At 47.0% G+C, this 18,479-nt stretch overlaps 1 protein-coding gene and 1 long non-coding RNA gene across 2 annotated transcripts in view; one reads left to right on the top strand and one right to left on the bottom strand.

Annotated features, from left to right (window-relative positions):
• Positions 1-6,927, top strand: part of LOC131832133 (uncharacterized) — a 42,891-nt gene extending 35,964 nt beyond the window's left edge. Inside the window, exons 2-3 of the long non-coding RNA XR_009353929.1 lie at positions 2,030-2,103; positions 6,438-6,927. This is a non-coding gene — a long non-coding RNA (uncharacterized LOC131832133). The remainder of the gene's footprint in view (positions 1-2,029; positions 2,104-6,437) is intronic.
• Positions 6,928-8,143: 1,216 nt separating this feature from the next.
• The window catches only part of PFDN1 (prefoldin subunit 1), a 67,855-nt gene continuing 57,519 nt past the window's right edge, over positions 8,144-18,479 (bottom strand). The window contains exon 4 of the mRNA XM_059174764.1: positions 8,144-8,565. Coding sequence (XP_059030747.1) covers positions 8,482-8,565 — 84 coding nt within the window. The 3' untranslated portion in view covers positions 8,144-8,481. The remainder of the gene's footprint in view (positions 8,566-18,479) is intronic.

Below are 18,479 nucleotides of genomic sequence, written 5' to 3' on the forward strand. Positions count from 1 at the left end.
GGCTTCTTACTCAATTGGGTGGCAGTCAGTAGCTGCATGAGTTGAGGGGTGAACTGGCTGGCCAGCTCCCAGACTCTTGCTACTGGAGTGGGTATCTTGGAACACTGAAGCAAGAGAGAGGGACAGGGGCTTGGGAAACATGGCCTCATCTGACTGTTTCTCACAGTGCAGCCAGAGGTAAAGCCGCAGGAGCAGGAAGCATAAGGAACAGTGTGCAAAGTGGGCCAGGAGGCCTGGGGAAGGTGTTGAGCTCAGCCCAGCAAAGGCAGCTGCTGGTGGAAACGCCAGGCCAGACTGTGCTAGCATTGTGCCAGTGATGCCCGCTCCAAATCCCACCTGTGTGTGAAGGAATAGGAACGTGGAAGGCTCCCCATCCTGTCCTGCTTTTACCCTTCACGCCCCAGTGAAACTATGCCCCCTTGTTTGCCCCCACCATTTCTGGCCACCCGTCACCCATTTCTCACCCCCTCAGCATACGTACCTGGTACTCACAGGCTGCAAGAGCAGGTAGCACAGTGGTACTGCTTTTAGAACCTCTCTCCTCATCCTCGTAGCCCCTTGTGCTGAGTATTAAATGATCCCACTGCACATGCACGCCAATGAAAGCTGAAGGGAGTCCTCCACAAGTCGTGTGCTCTCCTCTCTAACACTTGCATGGAAGGAACAGGATCCAACCCTATGGCTGTCTTGAGATTTTGCTTATTGCCATTAAATGCTTAAAGATCTGCCGCTCCCTACCTCTTGTCTGAGCAGGAGGAGGAGGGCTGTTCAGGCATCCTCTGATACCTCCTGGAAGACTGGCTTTCTTCTGTTGGTCTTAGATTCTCAAGACTGGGCAAGGGCAGCAGAGCACAGACTAGTCAGCTCCTGCCTCTGGCAAAGCCATCATCACCTCTTGCTTCTTGCTCTTACTTCCTGGGGGCTCCTATGGCCATGGTGGTCTTAGCCGTTGAGCAGTCCTGGGTGCCCGTCAGTGTTGTGGGCCGTGAGAGGCCAAGGGGCAGCCTTCTAGTTATTGGATCATAAAAGCCCCAGACATCAGAACTCTAGGAGGCCCCAGTCTTCTCCTTATTAGCTCTCTGTGGTTGGGACTGTGTACAGGTGGACACACAAATAGAAAGTAAATAGAATAGTAAGGCTGTAGCACCACTTCATAGCCTTAATAAATCATTTAAAACGTCTGAGCTGTTCAAGCGAAGGTTTCAGGTTCCAGGGTAGGGCTGACTGAGGTATTGGAGCCTGCAGCTGAGAAGCCCTCTGCTCACATTTCTGCAGGTCATCTCTGCCCTGGCCCTTCCGCTGCCTGGCGCCCACATGCCCACTGCTGCCCAGAAGCAGGTTTCCAAGTAGCGCCTGTAAATGGCATTGTCAGGCTTGTACACACAGTAGCCCCAGAATGTGGGGCTGCTCACTAGGGAGTCTGGCCGTCTGGGTTGTAGTGGGCTGATAACTATGGAGAAGACCCCAGGGCTTGATAGGCAGGTAGTTGGGCACATAGGGGGCTGCATGCCTCTAGTTACCTAACATCTGTTGTCTCTCCTTCCAGCACAGAGGCAAGACAGGTTGGTGGGAACTTCTCCCAGGAGCTGCTTAGCTCCTTCCAGAGCTGCCCAGCACCCAAGACTAACCTAAGTCTTTCTGACCTAGTCTAGGTTTTTGGGTCACACCTGGGTGCACGTATACCCCTCCCTGCACATTCCCCCAGCTCCCTTCTCTCTCATACCACACATACACACACTCTTTTGCACTTGCACGAACATGGCAAAGCTCTGAGTACCAGCCCCTCACTGAGGGTCATTGTCAAAGGGCTATCTGGGAATAAGCAAGACCTGCTGGTGAGGGGACCCTTGGAGCTAAGCCACCACTCAGCTTTGGTTTTCTGGGAACAGAGTCCCTCCTTGCATGTGGTAGAGCAGAGGTTTGAGTTTGATAGTATTGGCACTGAGACACCAGACACGAACTGGGAGGGCAGGTCTTTTGGCTGAGGTGGCTCTAAGCCCATCCCTAAGGCCCTATCTGTGTCCGGCAGGAGCTGAGCCCCAAGCTGGCCACAGCGGGGCATTTGATCTCTAAGAAGGAGCTCCATCAGAGCCGCACCTGAAGGTAGGAACCTGCCTCCCCTCCTCGGCAGACTGCTGACCTACCTGGAAGGGCAGTGCCTCTCCCACCCCCACTGTTCTTCTAGCCCCCTCCCCACCCACCTCCCTTTTAAAATCAACATGTAATGTATTATTTGCCCCAGGGGTACAGGTCTGTGATTCATCAGGCTTACACAATTCACAACACCTACCATAGCACATACCCCACCCCAATGTCCATAATCCAATCACCCCATCCCTACCCCCCAAACCCCCCCAGCAAACCTCAATTTGTTTCATGAGATTGAGTCTCTTATGGTTTATCTCCTTCCTGATCCCATCTACCTACTGGTAGGCAGTTTCATTTTTTGCCTCCTTATCCCCAGGACCCCCTGCCCTGCCTCTCAAATACCTCATTTTAGAGGGATCATATGATAATTGTTTTTCTCTGATTGACTTATCTTGATTAGCAGAATACCCTCTAGTTCCATCCATGTCATTGCAAATGGCAAGAGTTTACTACTTTTGATGGCTGCATAGTATTCTGTTGTGTATATATACCACATCATCTTTATCCATTCATCTGTAGATGGACATCTAGGTTCTTTCCATAGTTTGGTTATTGTGGACATTGCTATCAACATTGGGGTGCACGTGCCCCTTTGGCTCACTACATTTGTATCTTTAGGGTAAATACCCAGTAGTGTGATTGCTGGGTAGCTCTATTTTCAACTTTTTGAGGAACCTCCATATTCTTTTCCAGAGTGGCTGCACCAGCCTGCATTCCCACCAACAGTGTAGGAGGGTTCCCCTTTCTCTGCATCCTCGCCAACACATGTCATTTCTTGACTTGTTAATTTTAGCCATTCTGACTGGTGTGAGATGGTAGCTTACCGTGGTTTTGATTTGTATTTCCCTGATGCCGAGTGATGTGGAGCACTTTTTCATGTGTCTGTTGGCCATCTGGATGTCTTCTTTGCAGAAATGTCTGTTCATGTCTTTTGTCCATTTCTTGATTGGATTATTTGTTCTTTGGGTATTGAGTTTGATGAGTATTTATAGATTTTGGATACTAACCCTTTATCTGATACGTCATTTGCAAACATCTTCGCCCATTCTGTCAGCTGTCTTTTGGTTTTGTTGACTGTTTCCTTTGCTGGAGAACTACAGACCAATATTCCCCACCCCTTTTTAAAGTCTTTTATTTTGAAATAATTTTTAGATTCACAGAAGAGTTGCAGAGATACTAATTTCTCTATACTGTTCATCTTGCTTTCCCTAACGTTTAACATCTTGCATAACCATGGCGCTTGTCCCCCTTTATGCCCTTTTTGCTGGTGGAGGTCACTTGCCAGGAAGGCCTGGGTATGAATACGTGTGCTGGAGTCCTCTCTGCCACAGCGGGGATCCCACTGGGAAGGCAGTACTGCTGGGACTGCTTCCGGGCACATGAGTCCCCGGGCCTCAGGTAGACTGGGCTGCCTTCCAGCTGGCCAGTCAGCCAGGAGCATGTAGGAGGAGCTTGTGGACAGAATGACCTAGTGGGTAGGAGAGTAGGTGAGGAGCAGTGAGGACACCGGTGATGGGTGTGCTGGCGAAGAGGAGGCCGTGTTGCTCAGTGCAGCAGGTACCCTCTGGAGGTGTAGGACCCCAGATCCTACCGGTAGGCAGGCATCTAGGAACATAAAGTTGTATGCCATTCCACAACCCCATGGTGGGCCTGTGAGGCCTTCCTCAAGAGCCTTCTCCTGGGCCAGTCACCTCTGCTTGGGGTGACACAAAAGCAAGGAAAACATACATCACTCCTACCTCCAGACCTACCCTTCCCACACCCTCTCTTCCACCCCCTACTTTTTCAGTAGTCTGCGGGTAGAGGTTTCTGTTGTCACCTAATGGAAAGAAAAAGGCCCTAAAGGCTCAGAAGATTTGGTACTGCAGGAAATAAGTGAGAGGGTTTCTAAGGTATGCAGAGAACTGACACCCCCCTACCCCCAAAACGAGTTTGACACAGCCTTTTGATTTGAAGTCTCCCATCCTATAGCCAGATGGACTATTTCTAATCCCTCCCCTCCCCACCCCATAAGCACTGAGAGCAATGAGCTCCAAGTCCCCATTGCCCCAGGTTTCAGAGCCTGTCAAGTGAAATAAGTCTTAGCAAGGACAGCAAGGAGAAAGGTGTTAAAGGAAGTTCTCCCGATGAAGCTGCCCACGGTTCCATGGTAAAATGGGAGGGAGGCACAGGGAGGAGAAGCAGTGTGGTATGGGTATCCTGATGCCTATACCACACGGTTGTGAAGACTGAGTGGTATTATGTATAGGCTTTTGGCACAGGTTCTGGCACATTTGTGATCTCAACAAATGGTAGCTTAAGAGAGGCTGCGAGGCCTTTCGCATAGCAACCAGGGTGGGGTCTCAGACCTAGATGAAGCAGGCAGTTTCTACAGAGCGGGCAAGGGCGAGGGCCCTTCTGTCCCAGGACAGCAGCGCCGGCCTTCTGGCAAGTAGAATACGGTAAGGGGGGCGCCTGGGTGGCTCAGTGGGTTAAGCCTCTGCCTTCGACTCAGGTCATGATCTCAGGGTCCTGGGATCGAGCCCCGCATCAGGCTCTCTGCTCAGCAGTGAGCCTGCTTCCCCTTCTCTCTGCCTGCCTCTCTGCCTGCTTGTGATCTCTCTCTCTGGAAAAAAAAAAAAAAAAAGAATACAGTAAGGAATGATTCTTGGGTGTGTGCATTCTGTAGTATTCTTCCTCTCCCTGTCTGAAGCTGCCCGCTGCAGGATGAAGGGAGGCTGGGGGCTGGGGAAGGTCTTTTGGCAGAAAGCAGCTGAAAGCCCTTGGGTAGGGCTTTCCTGTTGAGGTGGCCCCAGGGCTTTGGACTGTGCGTGCCTTTAATGGGTGCGGTGAGCCCTGCCTGGTCAGAGAATGGTCCTAGAGCACTTTCAGTCCTGTGGTCTTCCCAATGCCTCTTTTATCCCAGTTGGCCCTGGGCAAGTCTGGCCTGCCAAAGGCCTGGGTTCAGACCCTAAGCCTGCCTCTGGCTGGTTATGTATGCTTGAACAAGAGACTTAATCTCTTGAAGCTTTACATTTCTTACCTGTGAAATGAGTATGATGGTAGTATCTATGTTCAAGTGCAGTGCGGCTGTTAGAGGACTAAATCAGGCAACTTATCAGGCTTCAGAATAAATGTCTTCTCTTTCACTAGGATTCCCTGGGACTGGGTCTTGTCTCCCAGACCTTAGAATAATTTTGCTTGTGTTGCTGAGTGGCGCCAAATGAAAGCAGGCCGAGTTGAAAGCTGTGCCACAAGAAAAGGGAGGGGAGGTCTGTGGAGGGTGGCTGACACAGTGGGACAACTTGGAAAAGCTCACTACTAACCCAGAGTATTCTAGCTACTATACCAGGCTTCAGAGAGAGAAGTTGCCAAGAGAGGAGATATAAAAATAGATACACAAAAATAGAACTGAAAGAAGACTGCCATAGGACCAATTTAATTTGTAAGATTCATGTATTCATTAACTTTGAAAAACTTTAAAATCTTTACTGCTTATAAATGAGTTTAGCAGTGGTGGTGGCTTTCAGATTTTCTTAAAAGGGGCCACAGATCCTCTGAGACAGAGGTTGACCATCAGCCATTTTAAGTATGTGCTTACCGGAAGGAAGGCTGATGACGGCCACAAGTCAGCTGACTAGCAAAGGGATGTTGGGGTCCTTTTTGACCTGTGGATTTGTGTAGCACTCAAATTCCTTAATAGAGCACTTATCCCTGACAGGGCTTAGATTTCCACCTCCATTCTGAGAAAAAGTCAGGGCACCAGGCTCTAGCCATCCCCCTCGCTTGACCAGTGACCTGCCGCGCGTGTGCGGAAATTAAGAGGTTGGGGACACTGTGATAGTGTGCATTGCTCAAGTTTGACAAACCAGAATTCTTGGTTATTCTCTCAGGGCCTGTAGTTCCTTTTTAGGCGGCTTTGGAGGGTTGGTGTGGGGGGTAAGCTGGCCTAACTGTATCTGAGGAAATACCAGTAAGGTACAGGGCATAGTGCTGCCTGGTTTCTAAAGCAAGCAGGGCTCACCAACTCTGGCAGGCAAGAAGTGTCCATCACTATCTCTTTGGCTGCCTTAGTGTAAGGCCATTTTGTTGGTTCCCTAGTTACCTGTCCCTATGGGGGTAAAAGTCCTTAGGAGGAGAGAAAGTAGCTGAGGAGCTAAGCCACCTTCTTCCAACACAGTGAAAGGCAGCACCCAGTCTGCCCAGTAGCTCTCACTGCTACAGCCCACCCGTGGTCTGGGAAGCACTGGCTCTGTAGGGCCTGGGCTTTGTCCAGTTCATTCTCATCCTCCCTCTCCTTCTCTCTCCAGTGTATGTGGTGGAAGACCAAAGACGGGATGACCTGGGCCCATCCACCTGCCTCACAGCCTGCTGGACTGCACTCTGTTGCTGCTGTCTCTGGGACATGCTCACCTGACCAGCCCGGCCTTCCTGTCCTGCCAGTTCTGCCACCACCTTCAACAGGTGTGCCTGCCCCATCTCTTCTGATTGCTGAAATAAATGAAAATGACTAGCTCTGCACAGACACTTCTACCTTCAACACAGTGGGATTCTAGATTAGCAGGGGTTGCACTGCTGTTTAATTCAGTGACTTTATCTTTTTAATGTTTAAAATCCATTTCTTATTGGCCTTTCACAAATGTGCTAAATGACTTATTTTTTTTTGGCCAAAGGCTTAGTTATAAAATATATATTTATAATTTTAAAATTATACATTCAAGGTAGTGACATGATGTAATACCACTGAATGATTTCTCTGCTAACACCCTGTATGTTTCAATAAATTTGTCTAAACCTCAACTGCCTGAATAATTCCAGAGAGAACAGAAGCCCTGGAGCCACTGTCCACTATGACGAGGAGGGGGTCTATTTATGCTTTTATTCCACTGCAGGTGGGTGCTATGAGGAAGGCAGGTTCCACAGGGCCCTCACCAGACTAGCATTTTCTCTCTCATCCCACTCAGAGACAGGCTCACCAAGCTACGCTGAACTAGGCCTTCTTTTCTGCTGCCCTCCCCACCCCCAGCCTTCATCTACACACACAGGAGAGAGAAAGGCTGTCACAGTACAAGCCAGACAGCCCATCTCAGCTCTGGCCGCCGGGGGGCGCTGAGCCACCGTAACAGAGTCCGATTTCTCCCAGCCGGAGAGGCTGGCGGACAAGCTCTCTGCCTGCCCACTTTCACTCTGAAGTGCTGATGTGCTCAGCAGTTCCCTACCAGTTTTCTTTAAAACAAAACCTTATTTTATCCATCACCTGATTCTGTGGAGTAAATGGTCCCACAAGAGCTGATCTCAAGCTACCAACATAATGTCCTGAACGCAGAGTTGGGGAAAAAAAGCGCAGGAGTGCACCATTATGTAGTATTTCCATCCAGATACAATAGACTGTCAACATCAAAAACACAGATAATGGCCAGATTTAGTAATTAGGAAGGGATAAGTTCTGCTTATTTATTATTTTAAATATAATTTAATTGTATATTTACCTAACTTAATTTTTAATGACAGTTGTGTTTCACACCTGGCTTAAAACAAAATTCTAACACCTGTTTTAATAATTGGCTCTCACCAGCCAGTACAACAAGCCAGCTCCTGCACACCACTGCCCCTAAGCCTCTAGGAGCCTTAGGATTGCAGTGTCCACCTCTCTGACACTGGCCAAAGGGTTAGAGAGCCACAGAGGTGCTGCTGGTTTATTACTGCATTTTCTTCAGGAACATTTGTGAGGAAGTAAGAGGGAATCTTTAGGCACACTGCCACCAAAGTTACTTAAATTCAGCTATGCCCTGGTCTCCTTCCTTCCTAATCTGCGTGGAGGCTCAGAAGGTGAGGGATTTATTTACTCAAAAGAAAAGAAAGGGAAAAAAGAACAGGAAAGGCTCCAATAAAGAAGGAACAGAGCCAAAGCTCTGGAAGAAAACAGGACAGGAAGGAGCTGAGGTTGAAAGCTTCTGCTTCTCGGGTCCTTGGTTTTCATCCTTCAGCTTGAGAAAGGCAGACTTACTAGAGTGGCTGGGGGAACAGATGCCATTTATTGGTCTAAGCAGTGTAACGAGTAATAGGCTTGGACAGAGCTCCCCTGTCTGTCCTGGCTCCCATCTTCCCTCTCCTGGGAGTTGGTGATTCACCCCTAGGGGAGAACAGTGTTCTGGGTAGGGGTGGCAGACAGAGCCAGGATAAAAAATACAGAGCTGGGATCTGAAAGGGGATCAGGGTGAAGTAGAAAATATAGGGTTACCAGATCATCCAAATAAAAAGTCCGTCAGGGTAGAAGAGAGGCTGTTTCCCCACATGGGCCCCTCTGCCCTTGCCAGGAATGGGAGGGGGCAGGAAGCTTCGGCTAGAGATTTCCTACTGTGCCCTTCGTGCCATTAGCATCTCCCGGATGTTGTCTTCAGCTTCCTTCACACTCCGCTCTAGGTAGGATTTCTTCTGCTGCAGTATGAGAAAGAAATCAAGAGTTAGGAGGTATGGGCCGGTTTGGCAAATGTAGCATTTACAGTCAATGGTAATGGCTTCTCCTTAGTGTCCACCTCTCTGACACTGGCCAAAGGGTTAAACAGCCATGGAGGTGCTGCTGGTTTAGTGACTTCCAATAGTGTATTGTCTCTTGGGGGCCAGGTACACACACACCTGCCCAGAGTGCTCTTCTCATCCCACCCACAGGCCTAAGTGGGGAGGAAGAGGTTATTTGGTGCAGGAAGCAGAAGTTCTCTATGGAAGGCAGCTGTGCTCTTCCCCCAGGAGGAAGTGGACTCAAAACAGGCGTCTCAGTACATGAAGTTATACCAGACAGACAAAGGCCAGGAAATTCCAGGACAAAGCTCTGGCCCCCTAACAGACAGTCTCTCAAGGTTTTCCATGGCCTGGGCCAGGCGCCTGTAGCCGCCACTGCTGCGGAATGGACAGGGTACCAGAGGGTTCCGCTCTGTCCAGTGAGAGGACAGGATGCATGAGTGCTAAGAAGTTGTAACATGTCTCACCGAGGCAGATGAGTCAGGCTGAAATCTGCTTTTCTAATGAAACCGCTGCCTGCCAGGAATCCAGGACAGTGACACACTGAGTAAAACAGACCTTTTGGAAGTTTACCTCCTACCCCATCTGGGTCCTAAATTAAAAATCTCAACTTAGACAAAGAACTTTAACTACTTTCAGGAGCCACATCTGGGCCAGGATTACAAAAGATTAGTCAAAGGAAATGATGTCTGTATTTGCCCTGTGGTCACCCCCAAAATATGGTGGCTTCACCACTGGTCCCTGCCCTGAGAACAGAGTTGTGGCTGCATTCCCACTTAAGAGACATGAAATGAGGCTCCCTTTTTGAGGAATATTCAATAGTCCCCTTTCCAAGGGTCCATGTGGCTGGGCCACACTACAGCCAGGCAGCCACGCAAAGCCTAGAGCGCTAGGCAACCCAGCAGGAAGCAGTGCCCTTCTCACTCACCCCACCCTAGCAGCTGTGGATTCACTGTGACCACGAAAGTGCCCAGATGACCTGGGAGAACCAGGGCAATACTGGGCCAGAGAACAGGTGAGCAGTCTGGCCTGACAGGCTCTCCTTGGGAACTGATCCCCAATCAAACCACTGAGGCAGGAATACTGAAATGAAGGCCTCAAGGTCTCTGGTATTCTACAGATCCCTGTGGCTACCTTCTCAGAACTACTCTCTGCCCAGATTTTTTTTTTCCTTCAAGATTTTATTTGACACAGAAAGAGAGAGTGAGAGAGAGAATATGAGCTGAGGGGAGATGGAAATGCAGACTCCCTGCTGAGCAGGGAGCCCGAGATTATGACCTGGGCTGAAGGCAGACTCTTTAACCCTCTGAGCCACCCAGGTGCTCCCAGATATTTATTAAATGATACATTTAGAGATGTTTTCCTGTTGGCACCAATGCTGTGCCATCTTTATCAGTTCTTGTGTGAACTTCTGATTCCTGTTAGTTGTCTCCTAACTTCAAATTTCCTGATACCTCTTTACTCATCTCCCATCTGTCCAACTTGCACACAATTCCAGTCCAACCTGTAAACAACAGGAGCCCCATAAAAAACTCACAGTGGCTGCAAATGTATACTGTTGCTAAGGAATTTATTACATTGCTACACCTGATACAGGCCTATCATTGTGCTATCAGAATGGTAATTTAAACTTCCTTTGATAAACAACCCCTAGACTTTACATGTGGTAACTTAAAGAGGGAAATACTAGTAACTCCTGACACACCACTGAAGAATGTCCATATACTGGGTGTTGCACAGGAGGGGAGCAGCAGCTAAACAAGTGGCATGTACTGTCTGAGCACCTTCCCAGCCCCCTGGGAATGGGAGGAAAAGGCCAGTGGGGCAAACAGGGCTGGGCTCCCACAGGGTCAGTGGGTGCTCAGGACCAGGTCCTTTGCATTCCATCTCTGCCAACTTACTGCCCCAGATGTCAAAACTGCAAACTTGGAGCATCAGCTGGAGCTTTTCTACCTACTGCACATGCCTCTGGACAGTCAAATTCGGGTTATAATTCTTACTTTAAAATTCATCATTCTGTGTCTCTTCTATCTTCCAGTTTCAGTTTTATGGGTTTGTTTTTTTACATGATTTTTTCACTGCATAACCTAGAGTCTTCAAGTTTGAAAAAATAATGCAAAATAAACCTATCTTTAAATCTTTAATTACCTAATGTAAATTTATTGCACATTCAAATTTTCATTTCATCGTAACAGCTGGGTCATCCCTAGCACAGAGGGACCTGTTTTCTAACTTTTTCAGTTGTTCCTGCCTTCATCCTCAAACATACCTAAGTCAAAAAGATCTTCATAATCAAACCTGAATCAATATTCGTGATGTGCGTTGAACTGTCTCACAAAAAGATATTGTCCTAACCCCCTCCTACCTGTGAATGTGGCCTTATTTGGAAATAGGGTCTTTGCAGAGGTAACCAAGTTAAAATGAGGTCATGCTGAGTTAGGAAGGGCCTTAAATCTAATGATTAGTGTCCTCATAAGGCCACATGAAGACAAAAGGGACACAGAGACAGAATGCCAACCCTAGATGGGAGGAAGAAAGGGAACGATGCATCTACAGGCAAATGAACACCAAGAATGGTCTGCAACCATCAGAAGCCAGGAAGAGGAAACTGAAGGATTTTTTGCCCCAGAGGCTTCAGAGGTAGCGTGGCCCCATAACATCTTGATTTTGGACTTCTAGCTTCTACAACTTGTGAGAGGATAATTTTCTGTTGTTTAAAACCAACCGGTTTGTAGTAATTTGTTTGCAAGCCTAGGAAATGAGGGATGTCCCGTCCCAGAGACAGAATCTACCCCAAATTTCTTCTGTAGCCACAGCTTCTGACCACATTGAATCATAGAGGTCTGGCTAAGGATCCCTATTAAGTTAGTACACTGAGACCTGTACTTCTCCCAAGAAAATTGTGCTAGAAGTGATCCAAATACAAAGAAGATTGTCAAAATGTAGAAAATTAAGGAACTGATGATTAAATCAAAATTTTTTCTTCTATTTCCACACTTTCTTCCTAAAACTACCAGTCAAATCAGAAATTCTGTAGACCCGTCTTCCCCATTTCTGTAAATGACAACTCCATTCTTAGAAATGCTCAAAACCTTTGGTGTCATCTTTGAATCTTTCTTCTTTCACATCTGACATCCAATCAACCAACAAATCCTATGAGCACTACTTCAAAGGGTATCCAGAATCTGACCTTAATGTATAGCCTCCTAAGTGGTCTCCTATCTTCTTCCCTTTGATGTCCATTAGTTTCTTCTCCAGGCAGTGCTCAGAGTTCTCTGTGAACACTTAAAACCCTCCAGTGGCTTCCAGTTTCAAAATGAAAGGCAAAAAGTCTTTTTGCAAAGCCATGTTTAGTCTCGTTCTCAGTGGACTCTGACCTCAATTCCCTCTCAACCACTCAGCTCTGGCCACACTGGCCTGCACCTCCAACTCTGCGCTGCTCCTCCCCCACTCTCTACCCCCCAACCCAGCGACCAAGCTCCTGCGTGGGTTCTGCCCTTTGGCTCTGTTAGGAACTCTCTCCCTCACATATCCACGGTACTAGCTCCCTGACTTCCTTCAGACCTTTCTCAAATGCCACCTCACTGGGAAAGGCCTTTAATACCCAGCAGCTCTGTGTTCCCTCTTCTCCCCACAATGTGCCTGCACCGCATCTGCCAGCACTGAGAGCAGCAACATCGGGCCTTCTTCCCTTACAAGAAAGAAAAGTCCTCAAGGGCAAGACTGTTCTGTTTGCTGATACCCCAGTGTCTAGAAAAATAGCTGGTACAGGAGAGGAACTCAATACCAGTTCAATAAAGTGCCTTTGTGCGTTGGTGGTATAGTGGTGAGCATAGCTGCCTTCCAATAAAGTGCCTTTGTGATGGGAAATGACTTACTGCTATACTTGTATCCACACTGCTTTTTAGTTCCCCTCACAACATGAGTGAATGAGGAACACCAACAGAGCACCCAAAGACAGAAAATGACCATCTCCTTCAAGATGATTTGCAGTTTGGGGCAATGCCTCCTAACCTCTGCTCCAGGTAGACATGGGTCTAAAACTGAACCCTTACTGATGTGATGTCCCTCGGAAAATCAGAGGCTTGCTTCCACAAACAGAACAGGTCCTAAGGGTCAAGCCCTTTATTAGATCAACTTGTAAAACTGTAAAACAAACTATCCCAATTTCCCACGTCCTGGAGTGGGAAATCCTTGAGAAAATGCTCAGAGCTTGGCCAGGACTGCTGTGAGCTACAAGGGGATTATGACTGCTGTGTAAACTCCAGGAGGATTGTCAAACCGACACCTTCCAGCAGGAGTCCCACGAACACATGTGCTGGCCTCACTGCAGCATTTTTCTGTCTTGCTGAATAATGTCCCTCAGAAGCTTTCCCCTAGGAAATTCTCCAGTGAAATCAAACCACAGAGCTCTGGGTGCAGCGACATTCCTGCGGGCCTTGTTCTGGAGTGAAATGCTGAGATTTCCTGTGAGGCTCAGCACGGCCAGGGAAAGGGCATTGCTGCAGTTATTGCTCATCAGCCTGATGTTCTCTCTGGGAGGCAGGCTGAGGGGCCAGTGTTCCCTTTATGACCTCCCATGAAGGAAAGAGGCTCAAGTCTCTAGAACTTTTCTGACATGACATAATCTCTCAAACAGACTGCTGAGGTAATTTGTCTTGTGTTGCTATCTGTATAGACTTTTTTCCTTAGGGCCTTTCTTTTCCTCTTTCTCTCTCTCTCTCTCTCTCTCTCTCTCTCTCTCTCTCGCATATTTTTCCTGTTTGCCGTTTCTTAGAGTATAGAAAGTTTTCCTCTCTCATCCTCTATTTCCCCACTAGTAAAATGAGGATTTGGACAATACCAGTATCCTTACTCCCCATTATTATTCTTTAGACACAGAGCTTTTTCTTGTCTGTGAACTCTTGTTCACAAATAGAAAGAAATGAACTCTTGTCTCAAATACAAAACAAGTAAAACAGGTAAAATAGAGCTGAGGGAAGGGATGGGAAGACACAGTGGATAAAAAGAATTTCTGGCTTGTCCCATGCCTCCAATCCAGGCTACCGGGGTAGCAGAAATGGGCATCTTGATTCCTTTCTGCCCTTGAATGTTCTGTGAGATCTGTGCTCAGAGACCCTCTGCTGAGTCCCATGTTTCAGATCCCAACTTTGACCTATGCTGGCCACACACTTCTCCCTTATGTTGAATCCATGGCTGCTAACTTCTGCAGACCACTGCCAACTTCAAGCTCTACTATTAATCAGAATATGTGAAGCAAAGGCCACCTTCTCACTGTGGCTGCCTTGGCTCCCAAATTAAAAACCCAGAGCTGCAGTGATTCTCATGCTCTCTCACTTTGTAGAACTCAAAAATGGCCAGAGGATGCCAGATGCCCACACTAAGGAAGTTTAGCAAGAGGCCAAGAATTCACCGAAGGCTGAGAAGGCATGTCTTAGCAGGCCGGGATAAAATGTGGTGAAGGCACAAAGAAAAAGGAGGAAGAGAAAGTAAGAAAGGGATCGAGGGGTCACAATCAGAGAACTGAGGAAGGGAAATGAGACCAAGATGGCCGCACTGCAGCAAGCAGAAGCAGTGCAGAGCTCTGAAAGTGCAAGTAGAAGGGTGAGGCACTCACCAGGGGCACGAAAGACAGACCGCGCCTGACTGGGAACCGAAAGCTAAGAGACTGATCCACAGACACAAGGCTACTTGGGAACTCATCAGGGGGCATCCACTTCACCATTAAGGATACAACTAGGTGGGAGGGCACCTGGGTGGCTCAGATGGTTAAGCATCTGCCTTTAGTTCAGGTCGTGGTCCCAGGGTTCTGGGATCAAGCCCAAAGTGAGGCTCCCAGCTCAGCAGGGAGCCTACTTCTCCCTCTCCCTTGACGGCTCCCCCTGCTTATGCTCTCTCACTCTCTGTCAAATAAATAAAAATCTTTAAAAAAAAAAAAAAAAAAGATACAACTAGGCAATAAAGGAACTTGTGAACTATAACACAAGGTTGGGAGATAAATTCAAAGAATGAGAAAGCAGTTTTAGGCATGGAACAGGAGAATCTAAAAGAGATCTAAGGAGTTACTGTCTCTGCAACTTTAAGAAACTGCTTTCAAAAATTCCTCTGCTAAAAGATGTGGTTTTGGTTTCACTGGACACTGACCTTATTTTTCTCCTAGGTGTTCTCTTACCTGCAAACAGACTCTGACACTACTACCAAGTGGGATCAGACTCCCAAATCCCACCTGTGACTGCATCCTCAGTCTGCCCAAGAAAAATCTCTACACGATTTGACATCTTGTGGCAGAAATACACTGGGGGAGGGGGTGGGGAGAGAAGGAATCCTATTTCCTCCGCTTAGTCCCCCTAGGGTTTGGGTGATCAATACCAGTGTCACCCTCCCTAAAGCATGAGCTCCATTTAAATCCCAGATAAAGCCCAGCCCATCAGACAATCCAGGAAAGGAAGTAGAAAACTCCAGGTAAGCGCAGAGCCAGCAGAAGGGACAGGTGTTCCAAGGCACATGGCGTTGAGTAGGCTACATCCAAAGCATCATTACATTTTGGGCCACCAGGCTTAAAAAGGTTGAGACCAGCCAGTAAATCGTTTCAAGTGATAAGCAGCTGAAGTGGGTAGAAATATGTGGCTCAGAAAATATTACGAGAAGGAACTTGACCACTGCCTTAAATATCTAAAGCAATGGCTCTTAAAACGAGGCTCCTGGAATTTTTTTCAGTATCAGCAACTCCTGCGAACTTGTGAGAAAAGCATAATCTCAGGCCTCAACTCAGACCCACTGAATCAGAAATTCTAGGGATGGGGCCTAGCAATCTGTGTTTTCACAGCCCTCCAAGTGATTCTGAGGCACACTTTTTGAGAACCACTATTTAAAATGAGAATTGGCAAACTGGATTTTTTTCTATAAAGAGCCAGTCAATATCTTAGGCTTTGTGGGGATGTCTCTGTCACAACTACTCAACCTTGCCATCACAGCATAAAAGCTGCTGCAGACAATGTGTAAACTAAGTAGAAAACTCCAGGTAAGCGCAGAGCCAGCAGAAGGGACAGGTGTTCCAAGGCACATGGCGTTGAGTAGGCTACATCCAAAGCATCATTACATTTTGGGCCACCAGGCTTAAAAAGGTTGAGACCAGCCAGTAAATCGTTTCAAGTGATAAGGTGTGGTGTAAATGAATGGGGATAACTATGTCAACACGAAAACAAGCAGCAAGGTGGGTCTGGCCAGCAGGATACATAGTCTGTTAACCTCTGTTCTTAAAAAAAGAAAAGTCTTAAAAGCACCAATTCCAGCAGGCAGAGATTTCAGAGATTTATAACTTGCAATGAAAGCTACTTAATAAAAGCCCAAATTTCCACCCATCCTTCTTCCATTTGTTCATTCAGCCCAGTGCCAAACCATTTTCTCTCTTTCCCTCCAAAACTCTGGTCCTTGAAGTTTGTGGCCTCATGCCTTAGCAGTTCTCCCCCTCCTGCTGCCACAATCTACAATATCCCGAGTCCTGTCCCTCATTCACTGATGGCTCACTGTCTTCTCTCCACCACAGCTGTACCGCTCAAGTTGACTCCAACAAGAATGTAGATGATCCTTTCAATATCACGATATTCCCTCCCCTCACCATTTTTATTTCACCCCACCTCAGCCACCCACCCATACCTCAGTCACACCCGAGGCACTATGTCAACACCACCAAATGCGCCACCTCTGAAATCTCAGGTTCACCACCACTGCATATTTTTCAGGTTGCTTTACCTGATAACTCTCAACTCTAGCACTTCTTCAACCTCATCTCGATGAAAAAGTTTCATTTTATTTTTTAAGATTTTGTTATTTATTTATTTATTTATTTGAGATAAAATGAGAGCTAGAGAGAGAAAGAGAGCACAGACAGGGCGGGGGAGGAGAGAAAGAGAGAGAGACAAGCAGACCTCCACTGAGAAGGGAGGCCAACACGGGACTTGATCCCAGGACACCAGGACCATGACCTGGGCCGAAGGCAGATGCTTAGCTGAGTGAGCCACCAGGTGCCCCTTAATGACACGTTGTTCATTATACATTATGCTTGCTTCCATGGCCTTTCCCCTCCTACCCATCCTACCTGGCTGGGCTCCCAAAGTCCATCCTTTATGTATTAATCCCTTACAAATATCCTTTTCTTCTTTGCCCTATTCTCCCTCTGTTGCACTTGCCTGGCAAAAATGCCAACCCAAGTTAAACCCAACTACCTGCCTACTCCATGCTTTGTACCTAAATGTTGTTAGAGAAGAACACTTAAATGTATGGAATGGTTTCACTTTAAATTCAGGACCATAAATCTCAAACAGGCACTCCACATTGCCCTAGTATTCTATTAAACTTCTTTAATAAGTTCATTTGTGTGTTCTCCAAAATAACTATTTCATATTTTATCTGGTCTCAAATCTCCTATACTCTCTCCTCAGGTCACTGAGAAAATACAAGCAATCTCATGAGAACTGCCTCTTCTACCCACTACCAAATCCACTACCTGACCCACACCTATGCAGATACTCTTCTCTCTCTAGTGTTAAAATGGATGGTATTCCCGCTTCTGTCAAAACACAGCCCTTCCACTTAGGCACTGATTCCATCTCCACTCATCCCCTCAAAACTTTCACTGTTGCAGTCAGCCTTTGTCTTTTTTTCTAATTTTCAATTTCTCTTTCTCTATAAAATCTTTCTTGTTGAGGCAAATCATTTAAAAATCCCTTCTTTTGTGGGGCGCCTAGGTGGCTCAGTGGGTTAAAGCCTCTGCCTTCAGCTCAGGTCATGATCCCAGGGTTCTGGGATCGAGCCCCGCATCGGGCTCTCTGCTCAGTGGGGAGCCTCCTTCCTCCTCTCTCTCTGCCTGCCTCTCTGCCTAGTTGTGATCTTGATCTGTCAAATAAATAAATAAAATCTTTAAAAAAAAAAAACAAAAAACTTTCATGTCCTCACATTCCCTGCAGTTACTCTCCCCTTCTCTCCTTCCCTTCTTAGCATGATTTCTTAAACCAATTGTTTTTAGCAGCTCCCTCTCCACTCCTTACCTCCCATTTGCTCCCCAGATGTCTCCAATCTCCAATTACTATTTTGCTTATTTTTTTAAAAGATTTTATTTATTTATTTGAGAGACAGCACACGAGAGAGAGAGAGAGAGAGAGAGAGAGAGAGCGCGAGAGCGCACAAAGGTGGGGGTTTGGGAAGGGCAGGGGTAGAGTAGAGGGAGAAGCAGGTTCCCTACCTGGAGCCAGACAAGGGGCTCGATCCTAGGACTCCAGGATCATGAACTGAGGCCAAAGGCAGACACTTATAGAGCAAAGGAATCTGTTACAATCTTCTTATACCTCTATGACTCTTTTGGCCAAATACTGTCTCTACAAGTCTTCCAAATGAGCAAATAAAGTTTTACTATGTGTCTTTGGTTTATTCTAGTCTTGTAAGAGCTAGAGAATCCAATCAATATTGTGTACTGTGGAGTTTGGCCCGCAGGCATGATAAAGAGCTAGGTGGAAAAGGGTGTGCCTTCTCGAAGAGGAAGTAAGGCAACACCTCACACTCTTGGATGTGGAGGTGCGCCTGACTCAACTGTGAGCACAGGACTAGGAGGGAGGTACATGAGGCAAGCACCTGAAGTCACTTCAATACTATCTTGCTCCAAGCAAATCAAGAATTTCAATTTTCTTACAACTCAATTAACAAAAGATGAAGAATACGATTAAAAGATGGGAAAATGATTTGAATAGACATTTCTCCAAAAAAGATATGTGAATGTCCAATAAGCACACGAAAAGATGTTCAACAATTTTAGTCCTTAGCGAAATGCAAATAAAAAC

The sequence above is a fragment of the Mustela lutreola genome, chromosome 5 (genome assembly GCF_030435805.1).
Source record: "Mustela lutreola isolate mMusLut2 chromosome 5, mMusLut2.pri, whole genome shotgun sequence".
Lineage (NCBI taxonomy): Eukaryota > Metazoa > Chordata > Mammalia > Carnivora > Mustelidae > Mustela > Mustela lutreola.